Source organism: Camelus ferus, chromosome 7 (genome assembly GCF_009834535.1).
Source record: "Camelus ferus isolate YT-003-E chromosome 7, BCGSAC_Cfer_1.0, whole genome shotgun sequence".
Lineage (NCBI taxonomy): Eukaryota > Metazoa > Chordata > Mammalia > Artiodactyla > Camelidae > Camelus > Camelus ferus.
Window position 1 is genome coordinate 29,458,369 of NC_045702.1, and position 12,685 is coordinate 29,471,053.

The 12,685-nt window shown below is 38.2% G+C and overlaps 1 protein-coding gene across 9 annotated transcripts in view; it reads right to left on the reverse strand.

Moving 5' to 3' along the window:
- Positions 1-12,685, reverse strand: part of ST7 (suppression of tumorigenicity 7) — a 283,140-nt gene that overhangs the window by 129,977 nt on the left and 140,478 nt on the right. For all 9 annotated transcript variants that reach the window (XM_032483629.1, XM_032483637.1, XM_032483634.1 and 6 more), the window contains 2 exons: positions 10,892-11,046; positions 8,618-8,715 (listed from right to left, as the gene is read on the reverse strand). In XM_032483629.1, coding sequence (XP_032339520.1) covers positions 8,618-8,715; positions 10,892-11,046 — 253 coding nt within the window. The remainder of the gene's footprint in view (positions 1-8,617; positions 8,716-10,891; positions 11,047-12,685) is intronic.

Here is a 12,685-nt window from a genome sequence, read left to right on the forward strand (position 1 = left end):
TGTCAAGATTAATGTAAGAGCCTTTGATTGGCCTCCCTGCTTCTCCCTTGCCACACAGGAGACTAAAAACTGAGACTGATCATGCCACTCCTGTGCTCAAAACCTGCCAAGGCTCCCATTTCACCCAGGGTAAAAGCTGAAGCCCTTACTATGGTCCACAAACCCTACCTCATCTGTAACCTCCACCCCACCCCTAGCATTGCTCCGTTCCACCCAGAACTCTTTGCTACTACTTAAGCACACCAGTACACTCCTGCTTCAGGGCCTTTGGTGAAATGTCGCCTTCTATATCACACATACCAGATCATTCTATTAAAACTATGATTTCCATGGCCTCCACTCTCTGCCCACTGGATTTCCTTACCTTCTTTATTCTGCTCTACTTCATCATTTTCCCACAGTGTTTATTAATTTCTAATATGACATGAAAATACATGGCTATTATGTTTATTAATTTTGGTCTCTTCTCTCTACTAGGATGGAAAGCGTGTCAGGTTAGTGGTCTTTGTTTGGCTCACTGATTATACCAGTCCCCTAGAACTGGGACTGGCCTGGAATGGAAATTCAATACATTTTCACTGAATGAATGGATGGGTGAATAACTGGATAGTTTTGTGCAACATGGGTATAGCAAAATCAGGGCTGCAGTGTAAAAAGGGAGAGAGAAGATGTGGAACCAGATAAATAGTGGACATGACTGGAGCCAATGAATGAAACCACAATTGAGTTCTGGGAAGGTGAAATGCAGAACAACAGGAATCCAAGAGAAGAACGGTTGCAGACACAATGGAGAAGCAGAAGCCAAAGATCAGTAATATCTGGGAAGGGAGGGCAAGAACAGGAGACTGGAGGAGGGATGCTAAATCAGTCTCCCAGGTGACAGGCATCTGTGTGGAACTGCTCATGGGCCAGCCGCAGACTCTGAAGGCTCTGCTGCTCACCACACGGGAAAACGTGGGTGCAGTATATGAGAAACCATGAGAGTGACAGCCGGCTTATCAGTCATGTATTTACTATGCCACAAGCCTTTTACGTAAATGACAGCGCCTCAGGTAAATAAAGTAACACTTTCATTTGCCTCAGGGATTATTTGCCACCTGCCCTTCACTTTATATAGGGAATACAGAGTACAATGTTGATGAAACTGTTCTTCATCATTACTGATGCAACAAGGTAAATCAATAAGTCTATTATTTGCTCTTATTAGTTAAATACTTTTCCTTTCTATATGAATTACTAATTGCCAATAATTTATTAAATAAGTCAACTTAATATATCAGGCAAATCCAGAAAAGCAAGTCATGATTTTAAAAAAAGAAAGCAAGGTTCATATAAAGACTTCAAAGTCATATAAACCTTGAAGATCAGTTATTACTTAAAGCATTTGCTGTCAAGACTCACTTTTTCTTTATTTGTAAATATAGCAAAGATAGAATGTAGAAAACACGCCAACAAGAATGAACATATTTCACTGTACACTTTGTCTTTAGTTCAGTGATACCTGTCTTGAAAGCTTGAAAGTAGCTATGTTCAAGTGATACTTGGCTGCCTGAAAGTATTAAAATGCTGCTCTTCCCGTGCCCCATACCACATAATGGTACTTGACTTCTTTCAACAATCAACATCTTCTCAATCAACTCATCAACCAAGCTATCTATAATAATCCAAGACAATTTTAAGGAAAAAAAGGAAATACTACGAAAAGGGAAATAATGTGACCTGTGGAATGGAAAGGGAGAGGGAAAAAAAGGAACGAAAGTAGAGGATTTAAGAATAAGGAAAAAGGGAATGGAAATAGATACATACATTAATATATATTAAACAGATAAACAACAAGGACATACTGTACAGCACAGGGAACTATATTCAATATCTTATAATAGCCTATAATGGAAAAGGATATGAAAAAGTACACACACATACACACACACACACACACACACACACACATACGAATAACTAAATCACTTTGTTGTACACCTAAAACTAATACAACATTGTAAATCAAAAAAAGGAGGGGGATAAAAATTAACACCCAAAATATCCATTTAGAATTTTTCTCCTAAAAAGACCTTTTCACCTGTGCAATAAAAAAAAAGAATTTCTCTTCTTTTGTTGCAGAATATTCCCTAAAATTTTTTTTAACAATTTGGGAAGGACATACTAGTTCTTTTTCACAAATCATTGATTCCATGAAGAATTTTCTTCATGAACATAAGCAGGCAAAAACGCAAATCAACAGTCCTTAATGATGCAAAGGCTTTGATTAGTCCCGTAAGTGTATATTTTCTAAAGTGTGCTTCCATTAGAAGTGCTCCTCTTCATAAACCACTTAAAGGGCATCCTCTTGCTATTAATACTATTAAGTTAATTCCCAAAGGTCAATTGCTCACACTCTAGGATACCTCTAATGACCTAAAAGGGATGATACATAATGAACATCTATAATAATCTTCCAAGTAGAACTCATTTTAATTTATGTTAATTTAAAAGCAAATGTTACCACTTCTAAAGAAGATAGAAAATCAGTAGAATTAAACTAGTGACAAAGTGTCTTACCAAGAGCTGGGAATCAAAGATTACAGATGCAAAGCCCTAACTGGGAATTTGTACACCACAGCTCTGATTCACCAACTCAAATATTTTATTGATTGTCTGTCTACAGGATACTGCACCACATGCTGGGAGGGGCACATAAGAAATACAAATACCACACCTGCACTCCAGAAGCTCAAAACATAATGCACTTCATTTATCCTTCTGTAGGCTTTTAAATTTGGCTCAAAAAAAAAAAAAAAAAAAACCACCTGTCTCTCTCTGTTCACTGGTCCTAATCTCTCCTTAATGAAGGGGTCACCTGAATAAGGGACTTGAGATAAAAACTGAGAACAATGAAGAACAGTGATAAAATAATTGTGCAAAACAGGTCAAGGGAAATGGCATTATATTATCTCAAAACTTGTATGTTTTCTTTAGTGAGGGAGCCCCCAAAGAAGAAGGTCGAAAATTGAGCATCTTTATGAAGGTTTAATTCTCATATAGAAACTTGGTTAAGATACAAATCAACTCTGCTCAAAATCCTTACATGATCAGATACCTACTTATAGGAGCAAAAGAAAGTGGGTGGAAAAATGTCACTGAATCACAAGTGTTGGTCACCTCAATAAGATGGCATTGCAGGAGTGGAGATCGTAACTTCTTATTCTTTGACTTGTTATAATGAGTACAAATTATTTTTGCAATTTATTAGGACACCCATGGTGTATGTGAATTAAATTAGGTGGTATATGTAACCTTCTTAGCAAAATGTCTGGTACGTAGCAATACTCATTATGTAACTTATATGATAAAAACTGAAAAACCAGTTCTCAACTAGGAATTGCAGAGAAGATGCTGAAAATGGAGAAAAAAAATACAAGCCCAGTATAAGGTAACTGCAGTTTCCTCTGACCATTTTTCATAAAAAGCCCAAAGAACAAAAGAAGGATGTTTAGCAGTTACAACCTTTACCAGCTAGGCTGAGAAAATGTTTAAAATGTGGTCAAAGGCATACAAAATATGCCTTCAACTAATCTGATATAGGTAGTGAAGTTTAAAAAGAATGAAAGTGTTTACAGAGTTTCTATATTTTGTGTTTATATATAATTTGGTGTTGTAGGTTAGATTGTGTCTTCCAAAACATATATACTGAAGTCCTAATCCTATGAAAGTGACCTTATTTGGAAATAGGATCTTTGTGGATGTAATTAAGTTTTAGTTTCAAAAATGGTAAATATCAATAGATAAACCTACATAAACAAAAGTTTTGGGGTTCTTAGTAATTTTAAAGGGGTTCTGAGACCAAAAAGTTTGAGAATAACTGGTTGAAATTAGCATCTATTTTTCACTGAAAAAATGGAGTCAGACTATACCTAATATTTATACTTTTCCTTTTCACATAACAATGTATCTTAGACAATAATGGGAAGAATAGCAACACTGAGTACTTATTATTCATGAAGTCCTGCAAAACCAAAGTGCTTCATATGGATTATTCCTTTTAATTCCTACACCAATCCTATGAAGCAGGTACTCAACTAGCACCCTGGGTATTTCTAGTGCAGGTGATTGAAAGATCACATTCTCAGAAATACTCATTAGCTACGTAACCTTAAACAAGCACCTATATCAAAGGCTACTATGAGAATTAAATGATTTATATTTGTAAAGCACTTAAAATGACACCTAGAACACAATAAACACTAAGGAAATGTTCATCAGCATTTAGATCGTATTTAAAACGTTGAATATGAATGTAGTCATCCAGAGTTGTAGATGGAAGTAGAAAAGAAGGCTTAGGACTATCCAGGGGACATGTCAAATTTGGGAAGTTAGGAAGATGAGGAGAATCTAGCCAAGAAGACAGAGATTTTAGGAGAACTAAGAGAGCATGGTTTCCTAATAAATAAAATGTTTCAAGAAGGTTGTGATGACCTGTGTCAAATGAGAGGCCGGGATAGTGACAGAGGCAGTGCCGCAGAGAGAGAGGGTGAAACAAGAATCAGGGAGGATGACCCAGAGGGCTGCAGTGGTAACAAGCGGTGAAGTCTGACAGCATATGGCCAGTTTTCAAAGGGGCTGTAGATGTGGGGAAAGGAGATGCACACAATGGTCTGGAAGCACACACCAAGGACCAAGGAAGACCACTACCCCACATCAGGCCTTTACATTTGCCCCTCTCTCTGTCTAATCCCTCCAACCAGGATCCCACCGAAATCTTTTAAGTTCATTTACTGCTCATACCAGATACCTCTTCAGGGAATCCCATCTAGGACAAAACAGCTCCCCAGATCAGCCCGGTTCCAGGCCAAGGGTTCTAGTAGGAACTGATCAGCTCCAGGGATGCTTTAGAGGTGTGCACCCACCACAGGGGAGACTCAGACTACTAACAAAAAGAGCGAATAGAAACCTGATGTCTGCCCTGAAACAGATCTACTCGCTGTTGGATCCTCCAGATCTGTGGTTCTTCATGGGGATTGATTTTGCACATCTCCCCCACAGGAGACAAGTGTCTAGAGACATTTTTGGTTGTCACACTGGGGATCAACAAGGGGGTGGGCTCCTACTGCATCTACTGGGCGGAGGCCAGGGATGTCGTTAAACATCCTACAATGCCTAGGACACCCACAGCAAAGACCTATAGTGCCAAGACTGGGAAACCCTAACCTAGACCAAATGACCTGGCGCAAGAGGAGATTTCATGTTGTTTCACCTGGGCACACAATTCCACCTATACCAGTTCTGACTGGGTATGGCTAAGGGGCAGGACCAGTCAGCCTTATGGATTACATTCCCAATCTAGTCAAATAGGGTCAGGGAAAAAGAGGGTAAACTTGAGGTTAGCTAAATGGTAAAAGTTAAAAAGAGAAACTAAATTGCGGTGTCATATATCAAATGTTAAAGAGGCAAAATTCTCCAAAATGAGAATAAGCAATTGGCTTTTCTTTGAATTTAAGAAGCAAAAAATGCAACTTTTCTCACTTTGAATGAAAAATAACACCTTATAGTGAAGTTCAAAAGTCATCATGCTCTCTTAGCTCCACTTGCTGCCAAAACATTCCTTCAGTAAAGTGCTTGCATATTCTTGATTGCAAAAGGAAGCTAATTCAAGTATTTTCTTTTGAGAAAATATCCTAAGAATTCAAAATAATTAATGTGTTGCTTTAAAAAAGAGAAGCCATAAATCTTGACAATAAGAAGCATATATGTTCTTACTTCATCAATATTTCACTTAATATTTTGATCCATAACTATTGACAGTTTGCCTTCCCAGAATTCCCATTCATTCTCTTTTAGGATATCTCACCAATTAACAGTTTTCCCTTCCTTAACAGATTTCCAAAGAAATGTTTTAGAGAGTCTAATTTTCATATGGAAGGCAGTTGACTCCAGAATTTCTATTTCCACTTTAAAATCTGCTCTAGGAAAATTTCAACCAATACATATGGGGGTAGGATGGCTGTGTCTTAATGAAAAATTAGATCCTCCTGCCCTAAGGCTTTATCAGCAGGCTGCCTGGAATCCAGTTTGCTGTTTTATCAGAGGAAGCTTTCCAGCAAGATGGTTTATGTGCCTGTTGTTAAAGGAGTGAACCCCTCAGTGAAGTCCTCATTTATGCATAACCTGTGACCTGAGAGGAGTCAGGCCCGACCAACTGTCTCCTGCAAGGCTGGGACCAGCTGCAGCTTTAACAGAGTGGGAGCCTCAACCTCCCCTCCTTCCTTCAGGGTTCCAGGAGTTTCTGCAGGGAACAGCACTTTGGAGATTTCTCTTTAAAACACATCTCCACCGTGTCTGACAGCATCCCTCACAGGACTGTTACAACAGTAGGGCACACATCTATTAGATGCTCCATAAACCCAGTCAAAACGCAACACATATGGGTGTTCTGATAATAATATGACAGCTTTTTAAAGAAAATTAACCCAAGAAACATACACATATAAGTAGAGATACACACACATGCTGTATGTATGTGTATATACACATATGAAGACAGAGAGACTGCTTGACTGATTGATTCATTCAAGAAAAAGAAATCAGAAATATTCCTACATGCCCATAAGGGGAATGGTCCAGCAAATTAAAACATAGTTATATAATGGAGAAAACACAGGGGGAAAAAATCTCTACCATATGCCAGGTATTTTCACATTATCTCATTTCATCCTCCCCATCACTCTCTCAACCACTCTTTTTGGAAAGAATCATTATTCTCAACTTACAGAAGACAAATGAGAAGCCCATGAAAGGGAAGGAAGTTGCCCTGAGTCACAAAGCTAGTGAGATTCACATGCAGGTTTCCTTACTCCGTGCCCAGCATTTATTCCAATGGATCCCAGATTTCCCCCCAAGGTATTTGTGGACTAAGTCAATAAATGGAATTGTAAATATAAAATAATGTTAAACAAAAATCAAACCATAGTATTGGTTTTAATCATGTGAAATTTTATATGTATATACTAAAAATGATGACAATCAGAATGAGACTGATGGAAAAAAACTGGAATTAAAATCAGCTGAGTTTGTTTTTCCTAAGTTGCTTAAGCATATAATAAAGAAAACCACCAAACACTGTTCCTCCATGCATGTCTATCCCAAGCTAATTAAGAAAAGAATAAATATAAAACACCTTGTTAAAGGCTGACTATGGCTGGGCCAGTTTAATGTGGCTGAGCCACTTCAAGATAGAAAAATACTCCATCCTTCATAAAATTCTCAGCTCTTTCAGGGGCTGGTAGAGTTACTTCACTATATCAAGGGATGGAATTTCTGCAAGTTAGACAGCTTTGAGAGCAAGTCACTTTTTTAAAGAAATCTTCTTTTCTAAAATTTAGCACTTATACTGTATAACATTCTTTAAATTCTTCCTTCAACCAAAAGAATTTTATCCTGGGAGATCTCCTTTGCAGTGGCTTTGCCTGAGGAGCATCTATCACCTGCAGTCAAATTAGAATTATCTTGGAATCTCCCTCCTCTGTTCCTCTCCTCAGGTCTGGTGGCTGCACTGCTGTTTAATGGAGTAGCCCGAACCCAAGCCAGAAGCATGGGCCTCACTTGGGTCTTCACATGATGCTATAACTTGCAGGGGTGAGCCCAGAGTACAGGCCCCCACCGCCAAAGAGTAACTGGGAATTTACATGAATAACTGCCCTTCCAGAGACAAAGTGAGGGAAGGCTCCCTAGGTTTACACAGTCCTGTTCTCAAATCCAAAAGCTGAGAATTGGGCATAATGCCACTTTTATCTTTCCCCTTGGTTCTCTCCTTTTTATAAAGCACAGTTACCTATGTCTCCTAATTCAGGAAAACATAAAAGAATTAAATGTTGACAAAGGTTTTCTGAGATTGTTTTTAAAAAGAAAATGGCTTATAAATACAATTTCCACTAGTGGCCATTTCTTTGTGAGAAGTATTTCTTACTAAAAAAAAAAGTGGAAGTAGAAATTCCTCAACCAGTTTCCCCTAAAACCACTGTTTTTATTTAAAGTTACATAATAATTCCCTTTGGTTCTCTTTTGTTTTAAAACTCTCACCTATCTTCTCTCTTCTTATGTTGACTATTACTAATAAAATATCCTAATTCAAGAATCTAGGAAAATGCTTGAAATGACTACAATATGATTAGATCATAATATTATTAAATCTGAGGGTAGCAATTTGACCCATAGTTTATTCAAATTTTCCTAACAACTAAGCACGAAAAAAGTCAGTTAGCTAAAATGGCTGATCTCATTCTTGGCTTCTGGCTACAGTCCCAAAGGTTTACTAATAAGAATATCTACTGAGATTTAATAGGCCAGTCACTCTATTAAAAGCTTTGCATCTATTATTGCATTTAATCTTCTCAACAATCCTAAGTAGTAATCATTATTATTGGTAAAGTTATTGTTATCCCCCAAAGAAGTTGGGTGACTTGTCCAAGATCACTCATCTACTAAGTTGGGAGCTAGAGCAGAACCCATCCCCCATGGGACCATCACACCATCGCTGGTACTATCTGCTATGGCCGTTCCATGGGATCCTCCTTCTCTAAGTCAGGTGCATTGCCACTGTTCCCAAACACAAATTCAAACTCACATCTCTCATCATTTTCACTGCTTCCCTGGTCCTCCCGAGTCTTCTGGCACACATTGCAAGCCTTCTTTTGATGTAGACCAAGACATTGGTGTCTCGTCCTGAAGAGGGAGACATAAAACACCAAAATTTGAAAAAACAAGAGCTTTCAGCTGAGCAGCAAGGAAAAATACAGGGGTGCATTTTCCATGCCCTTAAAGGAAAACCTCAGAGAGAACCATCTGCTCCTTTGACTATTCTTTACTGCCAGGAGCACTGACAACTTTGCTAATAGCAGAACTCATACAGAGTAAAGTCAAAGTACTTATACTTCCAAAGGTCAAATCATGTGACTGATTATTAATCCATGCTTTGAGTTATGATGCTGAATATTCAATAAATAAAATCATCTGCCACAAAGTGCTGGGAAAATGAACATACCTACATTGCACGTGGTTTACAAGCAAGAATTTCTCATTCTTCTAGTGTGCATGCTTTGGTGAAGATGCAAAGAAGTGAATCTCTGGTTGCATTCTGATGAACTATTTTTTTTCCTTCTTGACATTAAGTCTGGAGAAGCCTCATCTTGAACTTCTGTTTTATATTATTCCTTCCCTAACACTAGTGACATCATAATCATCTCCAGGTCCCCAAAGCAGTCGATTTTAGATGGCAACATAACACATTCCAGATATGACCATAGACTATGCAACAAAATGAAAAACTACCCTGGTGTTAGAGAAAGCACTGACAAGCTAAATAGTTGTAACAACAGTCACTACAGCTCTTAAAAAGAACATTAGCAACTTCTCATCTTAATCTTTTATTTAATTATGTGTCTTTTTGGATATGTTTCCAGACCAGTGAGAACATGCATGTGCTTAATCCTCAATAAAATTACCATGCTTTAGAAAAACATGACACACCTGTTATAGATTAAGTATGCATATAACATGCAGCTATTAAAAGATGTTAAGACCAAAGTCCTAATATTTCAAGTTTTAAACAATGAGAACAAGATGTGTGCTGAAAATTTGCCAAGTACCTACCAATTATTTTAAAGATGTGGTTATATTTTTTGGATAGATTTAGGCAACAGGTTGAAAGGATTTAATTTACAGAATAAAAGAAATAAAATTTCTGAAATTATATAATAGATTATGTAATTTTATGTATTAATCCTCATTTAGTTCACAAAACAGACTTTCACTATATATGCCTTCAAAATTTATCACGTTATACACAATTCTTTTAAAAGCAAGATACAGATGGTGATTAACGTATATACTACTACAGAATAAAAATAAAAACCTGTGTATTGATGGGTTGTGTGTTCAGACCCATATACACAGGCCAAAATGCAAAGATCTCACTGTACCTTAGTCAGAGGGACTCATGCACTCAGTTTCTGCACCAAATCCAGGTTTAACACTAAAATGTAATTTTACAGTCTCAAATATGAAGGAGATACAGTCTCCAAGATACTCTCCAAAATGCAGGAGAGAGAAATAAATTGAGAGAAATCCCACTTTAAGGAAACAACCCAAAGTTTGGTTAGACAATGAAAACAGTCCCTCTCACAAGGGCCACTAAACTTCTGCTTCCACAGCCAACAAACTGACAAGCCAAGGAGCTCAGGGAATTCCAGAAACGACTTTGTTGTCTTGTTTTTATACCATTACCCCCAAACTCTCAGTTTAACGTACTAAAGTGAAAGGTCTCATTTTAAAGAGTTCTGTTAAATAAAAGAAGCTATTGTTTTAAATATAAAAAATAAATAATTAGGAATTCATGACTCTTTCTCTCTGGAAGCCAATGCCAGTGCTTCCTAAATAAGAGCTAAACACTGAGACAATCACCAGTAACTGTGGTATTCCTAGCTGTCCCATTTCAACCCATGCTACAGAAGACCCATGAGATAAAACCTTTGATAGCATTAACACAAACTTAAGTTCTGTTTCCCAATTAGGGCTTAAAGTTATAGGGCAGAGAAGCAAGTGATAAACAGAAATACGTAAGAATTCTTTGGAGAAAAAGAGTTACCATTAGAAGTTGTTACCATAAATTTCTGGAGTTAAGAATCTATGGGCAGGAAAGAAAAGGTGAATTGTAATGAAACTATAAGTTAACTATGTACTGTGCTCTTATGGGAAGGAAAATTGATAAAAATAAAGAAAGGCAAAATCAATATTTATTCTAATCCAGAAGAATCATATTTTAAACTGGCCTGAGAATTTTCTCTGATTAATTATATTGTAATTCTGGCCCCCCAACATGTCACCCAGGAGGAAACCTTACTATGTTGGGCTTCATACTGGGATCCATGATGCTGTAGCTGCTGAGAACGCCGGTAACAGCCGTCTCCAGCTTTCAGGGCCTGCTTAAACAGCTTTTCTGCTTCAGCAATGGTTGTTGCTTCCTCTTCAGCGAGGAGAATATAGGCAGTTGCACACCTGTCCATTCAGATAACAGCCACCATCAATGACAAATCCAAGGACATGGTAACAGCTGTAGGAGCGCATGCAGAGGGGCAGGAGTTACGTCAAAACATGCAGAGTGGCCAACTGGTTCATGCACCCCTGCTTGTAGTCATTGACACAAAACAATGGTACGAAAGAAACGTCTGTATTTTAGCTTGAGAGGAAGGATGAGTAGTGTTAGGAGCATGGGGCTCACGTACGGACTCCGCCCCTTATTAGTGTGTCCCTTTGCGCAAGTTATTACTCTGCCTCCCTGATGGAGAACAACATGAAATCTGTTTGTTCACAGTGTTGTTGTGAAGGTTAAGTAAGGTGATGCATGAAAAGTGCTCAGTACAGTAGCAGCCAGCATGTGGTACATGCTCAGTAAATGTCGACTAATGATGGTAGTGATAATAGCTGTTATTAAATATCGCCTTCTGACCCTCAGAATTAGAGATGCCATAAAGTTTACTTCTATTTACTAAGCACAGATTTCTTTGAGGATTTCTTCAGAATGAGAAATTCATTAGATCAAGTAAGTTATTCATTTAAAAAGCAGTGCTTCAACATCTCATTACATACAGCACTGGTTTTCTATGTCAGAGACGAGCACTTGAAGAGCCTATAGGGAGAGTAATTTCTGAAGAGCTCAAAATTAGATTCAGCCTCAGTAGCAAACCAAACTTAAATCCCACACCTTTAACAGTAATAGATACCACCAGTTGCTTAGTATATATTAAGCATTGTACCAGGCACTTAACATACATCATCTCATTTAATCCTTTCAACAACTTCTAAGGTAGGAAGCCAGAAAGGATAAACAGTCAACTAACAAACAAGGGCAACTCCTGGAAATTCAAACCTTCCAAATCAGAGAAGAACACAACTGCCAAAGAAAGGGAATGTAATAAGGAAATGCTGAGGCCAGAGCAGACCACACAGGTCCTATCTGTACAGATCCCTCGGCTTTCTTTCTCCACTGTCTCTCTTGTGGTCATTTCCCTGCTTAACAGAGCCTCCATCAGACCACAAGAGAAAAAATAAACAGAAAGTGAAACCAAATGTTACTCTTACTATGCATAAACTACAACAGGTGGCTAGGAAAAGGAGGCTGGACTTAGAGGCTAATCTGAGGTTTGGGGTTACGAGTTAATCTTAGCCTTGAGGAGGGGTCTTGTAAGTTCTTTAGCTGATCCCTCTAATTTCAGGCAGGGCTGCTCAATAAGGCTTCACACTGAATGTGGTGAGGCAGGGAAAAAAACGCCCAGGAAAAAAAGCTGTAAAACCAATTACTATGGACGGCAGCAGATATGACTTGGAAAGAATAATAATGATGCCGAAACTGCCCCGTGATTCACTGAAGAAAACAGGTGGGTTGGGCATCGGGAAGCAATACTTAAGGCTTCAAATGCCGACACATAAATATGGGTCCAGGGGAATGAAGGGAAAATCGAGATTATAATACTGAGAGGTGGACACAGTATCAGAGGAATTCGCTATGAGATAACAGTTGGTGGGCTGGGAGTTCAAGACAGGTTGGGGCTAGCTTGCTTGCTTTGTGTGTTTGTATTGCAAATAGTATTCTTAGGAGGAGAGGCAGAGTAGCACTACTAGCCAAGAAAACATACAT